Raw genomic sequence first — 15,417 nt, 5'->3', positions numbered from 1 at the left:
TTTCTGTGCAAACTACCTTTATTTATAATGAAGAACGTCCCCATTTTGTTATAAAACTGGCACTGTGTAAAGGCACTTGACTGGGGAGAGAGGGGGCAGGGATGCTGATAGAGACTAATATGCCTCACCTGGCCCCTGAAGGCTGTTGGTAGAGATAGTGGCAGAGGTGACTCCTGGGAAAATCCAGTGGCGGTGACCCACTCCAGGCTCCGCTGGGATGGTGGGTTGCCTTGCTTTTGGGGGGCGGGGGGGGGTGGGCAGTAGGAGCACGAGGCACTTTGGACAGGATGTGACTTGGCAATTGGGGGGGGTCTCTCTTGCTCCCAATGATTCCCAGCCCCACCACGACCTCCCACAGCTAAGGCAGTTTTCTAAATTTAAAGCTGGGGTTCTCCTTCTCCCCAGGGCTTCCAGGGAAGCAGAGAGGTGTTGGCAAGGACCTCGCCCCTGCAAGGATTTGGGGGCGCAGAGAGATGCAGCAGTAAGGGAGGAGTAGTTCTGGAATGAAGGCAGCTGCTGCTTTCTCCTGTATCCCTTCGAAAAGTCCTTCTCTCCAGCTAGACCTTATTCTTCTGAGGCTTCACCCTGGGGAAGAGCTGGGGGAAGACAGGCTCTTCAGACACCAGGAGCTCCCACCCCTTCATTCCACCCCAAACTTAATACAGTCACCTGATCCACCCCCAAACACGTGGACTGTCTCCATCCTCCCATCCCTTCCTAATCGACTCTCTCAGTATCTCCCAAACCACACCAGAATCCCCTGTCAGCTGCAAGCACCAGCTGGAGCCTTCCGATCAGCAGCAGGCTTGATGAAATGGAGTATTTCCGAGTCTCCCATACGGCCATAAAAAAGACGCCCGCCTCTCCCTACCACCATGGCTGTCTGGTTGGGACCCACCTCCACCTATTCCCCAATTAAAGGAATCGTCTTCTCTCCCAGGAATATAATGGGATTTTCCTGGTCTCCTCCGCTAACCTAGTAGTATCTCCCTCAGTTCTACCGCGATTTTATTAATGGATTCTTCCTCACCCTGCCCAATGCAGTGTAACAAAAGCTTCCATGCCTGTAATACCCAATTCTTTAACTGCCCCCATCACCAAGATGGGATTCTTCATGACTCCCCTTGGCTAGAATACATTCTTCTTTACCTCCCCATGAATATAGTTAGGAATAATAAAAATATTTGATTGAGCACGAACCAATCAAATAACTAGGAAGGCAGTACTGGTGAGTACCCCACGAAGTACCACCAGTAAGCGGCTCTTCCTCCCCTAACTAAAAGGGGCTCTCCCTTACCTCCCCCGTTATTATAATGGGCTCATCCTCACCTCCCCACAACCGATAATGGACTCTTCTAACCTCCCCTCCTCCCCAATGTCATGCACTGTCTCTCTTGCCCTTTTTCCCGTGGGATCACCCCTTTCCTCACAATATCGCTTCTGCGCTCACCCCGAAGTAGTTACGGGGCACGTAGCCCTCCCGGCCGTGCAGCGCGGCCCACCACCAGTCCGTCTCCTCTGGCCCATCCCTCCGCAGCACGGTGACCGACTCGCCATCGCGGAAGGACAGCTCGTCTCCAAACTCAGCGCTGTAATCCCAGAGAGCGTACACCACCCCGTTGTACATCAGCCCCATGCTCTGCTCCGCGTCTGAAACATGAAACCGCAGGGATCGTCAGCGCCCGGTTCAGGGGGGCCGGGAACACTCAGGGATACGACACGCTGGGGACAGGGACAGACCCTGAGATTTGGCGCCAGCCTCACCTTGGGGAATGAGCCACTTGAAAAGTTGTGTACCCCTGTCTGGAGAGGGGGGCCTGAGCTGGAGTCAGCTGCCAGGACTGACAGTCTCTAAAACACTGGCGTGCATCAAGCCGGGCCACCAACCCCCGAGGCAGGGTCAGTGGTCCCCATTTCCACTTATATCTGGTTAAGTCCCTGTATCACTCCTAGAAGTAGAGTCGTCTGCACCCCACCCCCCTTAAGTGGTACAGTCTCCATAGATGACTCAACCCCTCCTTCAGATGGTTCAGCCCTACTCCTCCCCACAAAGTGGTCCCAACTCCCCCTTTCCAGATGGTGCAGTGCACACTGCGCCCCTCCCCAAAAGATAAAGTCTCAAAGAGGATGTAATAATTTTCCAGATAGTATAGGCCACCCGAACCCCCCTTTAATCCCATCAAGGATTTAGCCCCCTTTCCAGATGGTACAGTCCACCATGCTCCCCCCTCTTTAATGGTTCAGTCCACCGTGTTCCAGTTTCCCCTCCTCTCCACCACCCCTCCGCCCGCAAGTGTGCTGTTCAATCTCTACTTCATCCTCAGAGAACTCTCCAAGTCCAGGCAGGTAGGAGGTACAATCTTCTTATCTCATAGGCTTCATCTACCTGTGACAAAGGTGGTCACAATCCCCCTTCCCAAAGCTTCAGTGGACGGTCTACTTCCCGCCCCAGCGGTCCAGTCCTGGCCTGCCGCTGCTCACCACTAAGGCAGGTGTTACAGCCCCATGGCTCCCACCCACTTTCCGCCACAGCACAGCAGGCTGTCGTGTAGTCCCTCCAGGCTCACCTCTCAAATACATTGTCCCACCCCCAGGTCCTACAGCCTGCCTTACCCCAACTCTCTGAGGTCCCCAACCCCGCTTTATGATAGAGTTGGCCCCTCCAGGTGAGCGCTACAGACCCTAGGCACTTCCCCAGGATATGGCCTACCTAGTTCCTCCCATCACCTGTTTAAGTGATGTGCCCCACCCCCCCCCGCCCCGGAGATATATGGTACAGCCTCGTGTCTCACTAGGAGTGGAAGAGTCCCCAAGCTCCTCCCCAGAAGCCATGGCCTGCTCACCTCTCACCTGTGTGGTGCTGTATTTCCCACAGGTAGCACAGCCCATGTGCCCAGCCCTAGGCCAGGTAGATGGTATGGTTGGAACGTCCAACTCCCCACCCCCGTGGACGAGAAAGCAGATAAAGCGGCGCAGTCTCCACACCTTCTCTTCTCCCTACAGGTGTCCAGCTTGCGTGGCACAGTTCCCCTGTCCCCCTCTCCCTCGAAGGTGGCACAGTCTGCTGCGCCCACACACCCTTCTTGCACCTGCCAGGTGGGAGGCCCAGTGCCCCACCCCTGCAGGTGGTCCATCCCGCCGGCCCCTCCTCGGTGATGCTGCCACAGGGTTGGTACAGCCCCCCGCGTCCTCTCTCAGGAGCCGCAGTCTGCCGCCTTCCCCCGCCCAACATCTACCAGCTGGGCGTCCCAGTCCCCGCGACGCCCTCCCCCAGAGGTGGCCCAGCCCGCCCACCGAGGGGCCCCAGCCCTGCCTCGCACCTGCCAGGTAAGTGGCACAGTCGGTGTAACCCTCGCGGTAGGGGTCGCACTTCTCGATGGCGGTGGCGCCGTCACTGAGCGTGGTGGCGAAGATTGCCGCACCGTGCTGCACCAGCGCCATGCAGATGGCCGTGTCGTTGCACGACGCCGCGCAGTGCAACGGTGTCCTAGGCGTGGGATGCAGGCGTGAGAGGCCGCGCTGGGGCCCGCAGCGCCTTCCCCGCCCCACGCCGGCCGCGCGAGGTCAGGACTCACCAGCCGTGGCTGTCGGGGGAGTTGACGTTGGCACCCGCCGCGATGAGGAAGTCCACGATGGGGTAGTTGGCGCCGCAGATGGCGTTATGCAGGGCGGTGATGCCCTCCTCGTTGGGCTGGCTCGGGTCGTTCATCTGGACGGGCCGGGGGACGGGGAGGCTCAGTCCCGCGGCTGCTATCCAGCGTCTGCCGCCCCCACCCCACCCGCCCTTCTGTCCGGCAGTACTCACCTCCTTCACCGCCTGCTGCACCACGTCCAGCTCCCCGGTCAGCGCGGCGTCCAGCAGCAGCACGAGCGGGCTGAGGCGCGCGCGACGGACCTTGCGCGGGGAGCCGGCCTTCCGCAGCACGGAGCGCATCTCCTGGGGGACAGGACCGGGGCTTCAGCGGCTTGGCGGGGATTGCTAATATACCCATTCCTCAGAGCGGGGAAACAGAGGCTCAGGGACCAGGCGGCCACTCCAGTTCATCCAACTAGACAGGGCTGAGACTGGAACCCAGGAACGTACATAGCCTGAGTCCAGAGGGCCATGGGAAGGAGGGTCCCTCAGTTCTACAGCCTCTGGTTGCCTGCAACATTCAGGGAATCTGGTGATTTTGGAATCTTGGGCCCTGAGACCTGAGAGGAAGCTGGGAGACCATGAGGTTGATGATTGTGGAAGCCAGATATTCAATCCATAGTTTCCTCTCTTTTATATATTAAAAAAAAAAAAAATGCTAGGAAGCACACATGACAAGATGTTACCAAGTGTTAATTTCAGATGTTTGGAATTAGAATATTTATCATATTATTCCTTGTGCCTTCTTATTTTTGATTCTCAAGTATCCTACAAAATTCATTTATTCTGCATATAGCATTTGTGATTCTGGTCTTCGATGTCAATGATTTCAAGATTCTGGAATTTGAAGATCCCACAAGCCACTCATTTAAAAATTCTCTGATGCTAAGTTTCCAATATGTGTGAGTCCAGAAATGCTAAGTTGTGCCATTTCAAATTGCTGAGGACCCAGGACGTTGCATTCCCAAGATTCTATGATTGAGAACTTGAATATTTCATGGTGAGAATTTCATTCCAAAAGATTGGAAGGAAATACTCAAAATGTTAATCGTGGTTCTCTCTGAATGCTGTTATTTGGGCCTCTTTATTCTACTTTTATCTATTTCTTCCTAGTTACTATGTTTGTGTGTTTCTTTCTAGTGGAAAATGTTCACGTAAATAAAATTCTGTATTATAACATATTAGTGCACTAATCTATGATTTAAGATTCAAAGGACGAGTCTTTAATTTTCAGTTCTGGGGACTTCAAGAATCAGTAATAACCAGGGTTTGTGTTACTAACTTTTTAATTCTAAGATCCTGTGCAAACCTTCAGTGTTCAGGAATTCTGAAATTTCACTCTTCTGAGTTTGTGATGCCAGGATTTAATTATTGAATTCTGTGAGTGTTCAGGTTTCTCTGTGGCCGGAACTTTGTGATTCTACAATGAGGCAACTCGACCATTTCAAGACATTGTCATTCTTCCATTCTTGATTTCAAGATCCTGAGCCTCAACATTTCTTGGCTCCACCCTCAGAAGGGCCTGGGAATAGGCATTTGGGGTCCACCTGGCCCCCACGTCTTCTCTGGGAATTGTTCTCCTCCATCTGTCTACCCACATTGAGCAATCAGGATTGTTCCATGTGACTACACCCCGAGCCCTCCAAGCCACGATGCAGAAACCAGACCAAGATCAGCAGGAGACCAGCCCCTGGTCAAATGATAACAATAATAATAGTTAATAGTTAAGTGCCAGGCACTATTCTAAGCACTATATTAATGTATTAAATCCTCACAGCAACCCTATGCTTATTTTCATCCCCATTCTACAGATGAGGAAACTGAGGCACAGAGAGACTATGTGTCTGGCCCAAGGTTGCACAGCCGATAAGTGCTGTGGAGCTGGGATTTGAACCCAGGCAGCCTAGCTCTGCCGCTGGTGCACTTAACCACGACACCCACAGCCTCAGAGATCAGAGACTTGTTCTTGAAAATCTGAATGGAAGAAGCTCTGACTAGAGTCAGAGGACACCATAGACTTGAACTGAGAGGTCATTTTGAGTCAGGGCTGGGTGGGCCATTTCTAGCCATGGCACAGGCTTGCTGAGGTGTAAGAGGAGAGAGCAGCTCCCCAGAGAAGGCGGACATGAGAGGCTGTGGCAACTAGGGAGAGAAATGGTGACTGCCTTGATTCAGGCAGGCTTTTCAGACCCCAGAATAAACCCTCTGTCATGCCAAGACGAAGTCAGTTCCAGGTTGGAAGACTCTAAGATTCCTGAAGGGAAGCCCTGGGGGGACAGGTTACTGGAGAAGAGCAGAGAAAAATCTCTATGTGGCCAAGACTTCTGAATGCCCCTCCATATATGTTCTCCCTTTCTTCTGAGCACAGGTACACTTAGATTTAAAACTACATTTCCCAGCTTCCCTTGCAGCTGGATTCCTGCCCAGTGGAATGTGCCAGATGTGATGTGTACAATTTCCAGGTTCTGTCCTAAAAGGGAAGGGATGCTTCCATATGCTAAGTAATATACCCCAGTTTTCTCCTATATTACTTACCATGCTCTGTGGCTGCTCTGGTGGGCTGCTCTGGAGAAGGGCTAGGGGTGGTATGGGAGCTGGTGGGGCTGGAGCAGGGGGCCCTGCCCTGGCCTCAGGTCCCTCAGCGATGGGACACAGCTCAGGCTCGGGCCCCCCAGGCCCACCGTGACGATGGAAGAGGCGGTTGATGATCTGCTGGTACTGCTTCTTGTGGGTGGGGGGCAGGGCTACAATAGGGCTCTGCTCCATGGAGCCCCTGCGTTTGAGGGGCCGTGGAATTTCTGCCAGCACCCGTGCCACCTCCTCCAGCTCGGGCACTGACTGTGCCTCGGGTGGCAGCGCTGGCTGCAGCCGTGTGGGACTAAGGGGCCGAGTTACAGCGTCTTCATCTGCATCACCAGCCTCCAGCCCTGACGTCAGCAGCCCCTCCAGCTCCGGCTCAGGCTCCAGCTCAGTGGGAGGTTTGGGGAGGCCTACAAGGAGCAAGAGCCCCATCAAAGGAGTGGTCCCAAGAGACCCGAGAGACTCCCTCCCCACAACTTCCAGGACTTGCAACAAATGCCTGATTTGCTGTGTGACCTCAGGGCAGTTCCTTGCTTTCTCTGGGCTACACTTTCCCTGGGTTGTGAATAATAGACAATTATGACATCCCCCATTTAACAAGCACTTAGCATGTGCCTCGTGCTTTACATGCCTATCGTTGAATTCTCACCACTACCTTGTGACGTTGATATGGCTAACATCTCATTATTACAGAAAGGGAAACTGAGTCTCAGAGAAGGCAAGTCAGTTGCCTAAAGCCACACAGCTGGGATTTGAACTCAGTCCTATCTGACTCCAGAATCTCTGCTCCTACCATTATGATAAACTTGACTTTCTAAGATTGTAAGAATTTCCTCTCCTAACATCTCAGGCAGAAAGTTGCTGAGGACGTCCCTGGTGGCACAGTGGTTAAGAATATGCCTGCCAATGCAGGGGACACGGGTTCAATCCCTGGTCCGAGAAGATCCCACATGCCGCGGAGCAACTAAGCCTGTCCGCCGCAACTACTGAGCCCATGCGCCACAACTACTGGAGCCCGGGCTCAGAATAAGAGAAGCCACCGCAATGAGAAGCCCGCACATCGCCCCTGCTTGCTGTCATTAGAGAAAGCCCGCGTGCAGCAAGGAAGACCCGAGGCAGCCAAAAATAAATATAGAAAGAAAGAAAGAAAATTGCTGGGACTAGAATCTTGGTACTTGTTGGTCTCTTCTCTCTGTTTCTTGGCTCTCTATCAGAGCTTCTAAAGCAGGTAGAAATATACAATGATCATTTTATACATGATTTCATTGACTGTCCATCGTAATCTATGAAGTAAATGTTATTAATCTCTCTTCACAGATGAGAAAATGTAAGCTCAGATGGGTTAATTAATTTATCCTCAGTTACACAGCATGTCAATGGTAGAGAGGGGATCAAAACCCACTCTGCTTAAATCCAGGCCCTGCGCTGGTCTCACACCAAAAACTACTAATAATTATAAAATTAATATGATAGCTACTGAGGGCTTACTATACATCAGGCCCTATTTTAAGGACTTTATATGGATTAAATAATCTAGTACCATACCCCAATAAGGTAGGTTCTATCACTATTCACCTTTTACACTCAAGGAAACTGAGGTCCAGAGAGGTTAACTGACTTGCCAAAGGTCACACAGCGTGGAGCCAGCCAGTCTGACTCCAGGGTCCATGCTTAAGCACTGTGCTATCCTTAGTTCCTGAGCAAATCCCCAAGCTCATCTGGCCTTGCTCTCTGCAGGGACAATGTCTGGAAACAGGTGTTTGGTTGTGATGGGACCCCAAGCTGGTTTGGTCCCAGCCATCTGTCCTCCCTTCACCCATCCCTCCAGAACCCCCATTGCTGACTCACCTTCACTCACAGGGGACCAAGTCTCTTGAGGGGGTTGGGGGACTGGGGCAAGGGCTTGAAGCTGTAGTTGTGGCTGGGACTGTGGAGGCAGCTGGGGCTGGAGAAGCAGCTTAGGCGGGGGAGCTCGAGAGAAGATGGGGGAGCCAGGGAGCATGGCCCTGCTGGCTCCGTGCTCCCAAAAGGCATTCTGCAGCTTGAATATCATGCTGAGGGGGATGGGGCGCTGGCGGGGGGCACTTCGGGGCTGGGGGCTGGAAGGAGGCATGGGGATGCGGCTGACAGGCTGCCAGCTTCGGGGCAAAGTGCCTGATGACCCCGCGGAGCCCAGCGATCGGCGGTAGCTGTCCACATCAGAACGCCTGTCGTTGGCCAGAGGGAAGACCTTGTAATTGCGGGGCAGAGTGGCGCTGGTGAAGTTGTCCTGGGGGAGAAAGAGGGAAGGAAGGAAGATAGAAGGGGCTCAGGTGGGAGGAAGATAGGCATAAGGGAGTGAATGATAAGGGAGTGGAGGAAAGGAGGAGGGAGGTAAAGGCAAAAGGTGAGAAGGGAGAGAAGGAGGGGAGGGAAGACAGAGGAAGGGAAAGGAAAGAGGGTCAGGGAGGGGATGGAAATCCAGGATAAAGGAAGACCCTGGGGAAGGTTACGGAAACTGCGGGAGCAGCCAGGAGGGGAAGACTAGCCCTGACTCCACCTTTGCCCACCAGCCCCCTCCGGCCCCTCACCTTCCTGGTGGCCCCCAGCCCATCCAGGCTGCTCTCTCTCCAGGGTAACAGCTGCAGGCCTGGTGAAGCAGGCCGCGCGAAGACATCGGGTCCTGTGAGGCGGGAATCATTAGGGTCTGGGGAGGCCTCTCCGGGTGCCCCACTCCTTTGGCCTCGCACCACTCACGTTCATAGCTCGCTGTCTGCGAGGACTTCTTCTCGTACGCCACGTCCAGGTCAGACTCGTTCCAGGCTTTGGGGGACCGCCGCCGAAGCGTTAGGTCTTCTGGAGAGAGGTTGCCCATGAGGATGTGGCGGGGGGGGCGGGGGGGCCGAAGCTGGTCCCGGACCTTGCGCCACTCCCACCCGCCAAGTTCGGCCCCCTGGTTCACCTTGCGCGCGCAGAGGTGGGGCGAAGGCGCTGACGCCAGGGCCCAGCAGGGGGCTCCCAAAGGCAGTCGGCGCATCGTAGGCTGCGGTCGGGGCGCGAGGCGAGGGCCCGCGCTCGGGAAAGAAGGCCTGGGGCCCTTCGGCCAGGGGGCTGACACGGGGAGAGCGGACACGGCCCAAGAAGTCAAAGGGCGTGGGGGGACCCTGCTGTCGGAGCGGGCCGGGGCGAGGGGAAGGCGCACGGCCGAGGGGGCTGCCTGCTCCATCGAAGGCGCGGGGCCGGGGCGAGGGCGCGCGGTCCGGGCTGCCGTAGGCATCCGGCTGCAGGTAGAGCTGGGTGCGCGGTGACGACGGCCGGCCCTTAGGGGACAGCGAGCTGTAGGGGAGCTGAGCCGGGGCGCTCTCGGAGCGTTTGAACGAGGTGTCTGCGCCGTCGGTGGTTGCCTTCCAGGGGGACCCGCGGCTGCCCAAGGGCTCGGGGACAGGGCTGAGGCTGTACCGGGACAGCTGTAGGGAGGTCGGGACATTGAGGGGTCAAAGGAGACAATAGTAGAGGGTTGGTAGGTCACGTCCACTTTCACTGATCCCCACTTCCACTAATCCCACAAGTGCCTTTAAATAGCCCACAGCCTGCACAGCCCCATGGGACAGGCTTGCCTGAACTACTGGAGGAAAGAACCTGACTTTGGGGGCCCGGGTGGGGACCAGGGCAAGCAGGCTCACCCTAGCCGGCGCTCTAGCCTGCGAGCCAAGAGGCGCCGCCGGCGAGTCTGACCACAGCGACTCCAACTGCTTGGTCAGTTCGTCCACCTTGGCCGCCGCCATGTCCAGCTCCACCTGCTTCAGGTCCATGTGCTTCGTGGCTAGAGCTGGGCGGCCGGGAGTAGTAGTGAGGACCCGGATTTCTGGGCAGGGCCCCGCCTTATCCCCGCCCCGCCCCGAGGGCCCCGCCCCGCCCCGCCCCCTACCCCAGCTCACACTGTAAGTTCAGGTCCAGAAGGTTCTGCGAGCTCTGGAACGCCTCGCTGTCCATGGTGCCGGCTGGCCGCAGCGGGGCGCCTGCGTTTGGGGAGGCGGGGCGGGGGAGAGCCTGCTCAGAGCCCACCCACAGGGAACCTGGGGCCTTGAGGAGCGGGACGGTGCCTTTACTCTCCTACTTCCTTCCACTGGAAGCGCTATGACCCACCACTTTCCCTGCTGGGAAATGCCAACTCCTGCAAAGCCCTCCAGGAAGGCTCAGGATAATTCACTCTCTTTCCGTGGCTCCTGGTCCATCTCTCTACCTCAGCCCTAATAAGACGTGATCATTCCTTCAACAATTATCCATTAACCACCTACTATGTGACAGACATTATAGTGAACAGAGGATGCAATAATAATAACTATCAATTACTGAATGCCTACTAGGGACCAAGAGACACTGTGCTAGATGCTGGGGATCTTTTTAAAAATAATGATGGTGCTGCCTACTATGTGCCAGGACCTTTGCTAGTTACTCGAGGGTATAATGAAATAAAACAACCATTTATTGAGAGAACACTGCCCCCTAGAATTGTGCCAAGTGCTTTACAGCTAATACCTTATCCCATGATCAAAACATCCATAGCAAAAAAGAAAGTGGGGCTCAGAAACATTTGTTCCAGGTCACCCTGCAAGAAGTCAGCATACTAGATTTCACACCTGGACCTAACTTATTATTCTGGGGCATCTCCGTCAGTCTGGAGGGGCTCCAGAGGACGGGAACCACTCAGCTCTCTCTCCCCAGAGTCCCCACCCAGAGGAGACTCAGCATGTTCACACGAACCCAGCGTCAACAGGAAGAACAGGGAGTTGGCCAGGGGTGGCTGGGCCACTGTGGTCGCCAACCCAGTGGGAAGGAGCCAGGCCACCAGGAACTAGTCAGGCCAGCACCATCCCCATCTCCATGGTAGCCGCCACGCCCGCCAGCTCTGCCACCTCCCCACTACACCAACCGACCACTTAGCTTTGACTTGGGGTGCAGGCGTGGGCAGCAGGGCAGGCTGGGGCATGCTGATTCTGGCCTCAGTCTGGGAAGCCTCGGAACAGAACCTGTTGGGGCTGGTGGCTCATTTGGGTGTGGTAGGATTGTGTGGGCTAAGAGTCCCCTCCACTCCTTGAGCCTCAGTTTCCCCAACTGTGAAAGGAGGAGGCAAATCAGCTATTCTGAGAGGCCTCCTCAATCTCTCAGAGGCCTAGATTCTGAAATTATAAGGACCTTGAGGTTGTAATTAAATTTCTATAGAGGCTAAAACCCTCAGCTTGAGAGTCTATTGTTTGAAAGTTCTCAGTCCAAGATTCTATCTTTGGAACATTCTAGAATTCTCCACTTTGGCTAGCCTAGATTTCTCTGTCTTCCTGCACTGAGTTCTATCTATCCCAGGATTCCGAAGTCCTAAAAGTCTAGGTGAATGTCTGGTAGAGCGGAGTTGCTAAAAGTACAATTAAGGAGGGTTCAAATCTGGTGGCACCATTGTCCCACCTGACAAGACTGCCTCAGTTTCCTGATCTGTAAAATGAGGATAAATAGCAGTCTACCTCAGAGGACAGTTGTGAGGCTCCAACTGGCCAGAAGGTGCAAGAGGAATTAAGGCTCTGAGAATTGAGGCCTCAAAAAGTAGAGACTATAGGGGACTTCCCTGGTGGTGCAGTGGTTAAGACTCTGAGCTCTCACTGCAGGGGGCACAGGGTTCGATCCCTGGTCCAGGTAAGACCCCGCATGCCGGGCGCGGGGCAGGGGAAGGAGAGACTATAGGAATCAAAACTTGCGCCTTTTAGAATCTCAGAGATACACAGGAAACCCTCTGTGTTCATTAAAATATAAAAATGAACAATCTATGCTACCGCCAGGGCCAGCATTCTGGTAGCGAATGGTTCTTTGGGGGATTTCATGATCCCCAAATTCTAAGACCCTTACAACCTCTGGGTCTAAGGAAATGCCAAGGCTGGGCGTGGGCCCGTCCCGGGTCTGAGGCGGGCGAAAAGGGCGTCAGGGCCGCCAGGGGACGCTCCAGGTCACGGCCCGACCGCAGCCGGGCGGACAGACAGCTCCTGAGCTCAGAGCAGGGGAATGCGCGGCGGGCCCGGGCAGGTGCCGCATCTCCCGCGGCAGGGGAGCGGGGGCCCGGCGGGGGGCAAGGGTGGCGAGGGCCCCGCCTCTCCTCCAGGCCCCTGTCCTCCACCTCCACGTCCTCTCCGCCGGGCTCCCCTCTCCTCCGCCCTTAGGTCTCCTTCCCCGGCATCTTCTGCACCCCAGCCCGGTTCTTTGGGGTTAAAAATCAGGGGTGGGGGGTTCCTGGAGGAATCATCCTGACTAGGAACCGGGTCAGAGCGCCAGGCTGGTTTGGGAATACCCAGATTGGAATCCTCCAGCTCCGTCCGCATAGACAGACGTTGGGAGAGGCCCCACCCTGTCTGGGACTTGGTTTCCCCCCTCTGTGGACGTCTGTGGAATGAGCTAGGGCCTTCCCCCTCTTTAAATCTCTACCTTCGGCTAGTTATTTAGCGTCTCTGTGCCTCAGTTTCCTTGTGTGTATAATGGGGGAATTAATACCTTCACCTCAAAGAAGTGTGAGGTTTGAACGACATAATTTATGTATAGAGTTTAGAACAGGGAAGGGTACAAAATAAAGTTCACAAGTATAAGATTCCTAATTCCCAGGCCTGGAACAGACTGAGGGCTCAAAACCAAAGTAATTTTTTTCCTCCAAAACAGCCCTTTCAAATCTTTCTGAGATTCTAAAAGCCCCGAGCTTTAACCCCTGGAATCTTGACTTCAGCCCTTGGATCTCAGAATGCTAAATTCTCCCCTGCTTTCCTGAGTTCTAGCCATCTCCAGTTCTGGCCCATTCCAGGGCATAGGAATCCCTGGAAGATTCCAGACAGAAGGTGGCAAAAGCCTAGGGTGTGCGTTGTGCCCGCACTCCAGCCTCAGTTTTCCCATAGAAAGAAGTCATTCCCTGGGCTGGGCTCAGCAAACCTCAATGGAAGTGAGACCTTTGGGCAGTTGCCGGAGACTTCTGTAGACAATGGGAACCATCCATTACCTGCCAGCCCTGAGCCTGGCACTCTGTGAGCTCTGTCTTGGCAGCCACGGTTATTATTTTTTATTTCATCTCAGGCTATCACCAAATGCCCTTCAAGCCCAGACATTAGGAAGTTCTTCCCTCTTTCATCAGAACCCCCTGCCCCACCCCTTGTTTAATCCATTCACGTGACTCATGGGGATGGAGAGAAGGGGGAGTCGGGCGGAGGGAGGTGCCAAGCCCTGCCCTCCCCCAGCTTCAAGGGCAGACACACACCTCCAGAATTAGCCTCTATCCTCCCTTATCTCCCACACTACCTCAGGTCAGACAGATGGGAGTGGAGGTGACATTTTTCACCTCAGGATCAGGGCCAGGAGCCCTAGGAGAGAAGTGAGTCAGAAAATCCGGTGGGAGTGGATGGTATCCCGACGCCCAGAGAGCGGCTGAGGAAGGGGGAGGGCAAATCCTGACCCCCAACTCTTTTGCCAGTGTGACCTCTAAGCCTCAGTTTACCTCCGTCCTCTCTGTGTAATGGCTGTATTGTGCCCGCCATGCAAGCCCCCCAGAATCCAACCACACCTTCTGGAATTCTGCCCTGGATTCTAGAATGCCCTTTGCAAATCCCAGATATCTCCCACCTTTATGGGACAATAGGAGGTTCCCCGCCCCCGCCAGGGGGCGCCCTGGGGCGGAGGTCCCTCCTCTGCTTAGGCAGGTCTGACGCCCCGGTTAATGACATGTTGGGGATTGCGCAGCGGCACAGGCAAGGTTGGAGACCTGTCCTACTTCCCTCCTGCCACGTTGGCCCCCACCCCAGAGCCAGAAAGTGGGGGGAACGGCGGGACACAGCCTCCAGAGGGACCCTGGGTGTTTGTTCTGCTTCATTTCAGGAACCCGGGTTCCACTATCCCCACCCCACCCCTAATTCTGCTCGGAGACCTAAAGGCTCGGTCGAGAAGGCAGTTGAAGGGTGGTAGGGATGGCCGCCCATTCCAGAGCCCCAGCAGTCCGAGTCTCCCATTTCTCCCCAAGAGTTCTACTCAAGGACTCAGGCTTCCGAGAGCCCCCATTTCTAGTGACTGAAACGTCCCGACGTTTCCGAACGTCTCCGAACGTCTCCCCAGGACCAAGGCGTCCGAGCCCTCCATTCCAAGAACTCAGGCATCCGAGCCCCTTTTCCTTCTGCCCAGTAAATCAGGCATCCAAGTTCTAGCTTTCTAACGTTCCTGGAGTCCCCCAATTCCACCCTGGGACCTGGCGTCCGAGTCTCCTCCCGACCCTCCGAGGAACGCGAGTGTCGGGCTCCACCGGGGCCGCTGAACCCCGGGGCGGGGGTTGTAACTCACGGATCCGGGGCAGATCTTGGCACCGGGGGTCCTCCTCCGGCTCCGGCTCCGGCTGCGGGGAGCGGAGGACGGGGCGGGGCAGGCGCCGGGAACAGGTTAGACGACGTGACTCGTACCGGAGGGAGGCGGGTCCCGGAGGGGAGGGGGAGCCGGGGTCGCCTCGAGCACCTTGGGACTTGTAGTCCCGGAGGGGCAGGACGTAGACGGGTATGTTCCCATTTGGATTGACCCAAAGTCCATTTCACAGACAGGAAGGGCGAGGTCGAAAGGCCAAGGGTGACCTGGCTACGTAAACCGAAAATAGAATCCAGACTCTTACCTCGCTGTGGGTGCAGGAGACGAACTCCTGGGTCCCTGCCCCACTCCTCCAGGCTGTTTCCCCCTTCTTGAAAGAAGATTTGGACGCCACCAAAGAGGTAGAAGGATATAGAGGCTGGGGGAGACTCACAAATCCCGCCCCCAAGGCGAGAAGAGGGCCTCGCTAAAATCAGTATCCCCTCGGGTCTCTGAGCCTCAATCTCTCCGTCGGTTAAAAAGGGTGGTTGGGATCTTTACAGAATTTCCCACCAACGGCTCCCAAAGTTGGAGGCTGGGACTACGATTCCCAGCAGCTTCCACGACCGACGTCGGGCACCTCCCAGCCTCGCGTCCTCTGGGAATTGTAGTCCCGGAGCCCGCAGGGGCAGGGCCCGGGTGTCTCGCCCACGCGCGGGAACTGTCTGGCGATCCCCGGAGGAGGCAACACGTCCTCTTCCCCTGACCCTCCTCCTCTCTGAGCAGCCGCTGGCTCACTGAGAAGGTGGGCGCCCCAGTTCTAAAGTAGGATCCGAAATCTCGGCAAGGGGGCGGGAATCAGCGCTGACACACCGGTCAGG

The 15,417-nt window shown here is 55.5% G+C and overlaps 1 protein-coding gene and 1 long non-coding RNA gene across 7 annotated transcripts; one reads left to right on the top strand and one right to left on the bottom strand.

The window, feature by feature from the left end:
* PPP1R13L (protein phosphatase 1 regulatory subunit 13 like) lies at positions 1-15,339 on the bottom strand. 6 transcript variants are annotated; one of them, XM_036835029.1, is made up of 15 exons: positions 14,862-15,339; positions 14,543-14,594; positions 11,131-11,308; positions 10,132-10,212; positions 9,877-10,022; positions 9,156-9,660; positions 8,951-9,049; positions 8,785-8,876; positions 8,063-8,483; positions 6,170-6,624; positions 3,806-3,937; positions 3,576-3,709; positions 3,321-3,487; positions 1,451-1,650; positions 1-596 (listed from the first exon to the last, which is right to left on the bottom strand). In XM_036835029.1, the coding sequence occupies exons 4-15, from the start codon at positions 10,184-10,186 to the stop codon at positions 558-560; spliced, it is 2,445 nt and encodes an 814-aa protein (XP_036690924.1). In that variant the 5' UTR covers positions 10,187-10,212; positions 11,131-11,308; positions 14,543-14,594; positions 14,862-15,339; the 3' UTR covers positions 1-557. The 6 variants fall into 6 exon arrangements, with proteins under 6 accessions (XP_036690924.1, XP_036690922.1, XP_036690927.1 ...); XM_036835027.1 differs by lacking the exon at positions 11,131-11,308; XM_036835032.1 differs by lacking the exon at positions 14,543-14,594.
* LOC118885871 lies at positions 1,766-3,919 on the top strand. The gene is made up of 3 exons (XR_005017572.1): positions 1,766-2,346; positions 3,004-3,327; positions 3,799-3,919. It is a non-coding gene; the product is annotated as an uncharacterized LOC118885871 (long non-coding RNA).
* Positions 15,340-15,417: the final 78 nt, after the last annotated feature.

Source organism: Balaenoptera musculus, chromosome 19, assembly GCF_009873245.2.
Source record: "Balaenoptera musculus isolate JJ_BM4_2016_0621 chromosome 19, mBalMus1.pri.v3, whole genome shotgun sequence".
Taxonomy (NCBI): Eukaryota; Metazoa; Chordata; class Mammalia; order Artiodactyla; family Balaenopteridae; genus Balaenoptera; species Balaenoptera musculus.
The sequence above is the reverse complement of the archived record's forward strand: the minus strand, read 5'-3'. Positions and strand labels throughout refer to the sequence as shown.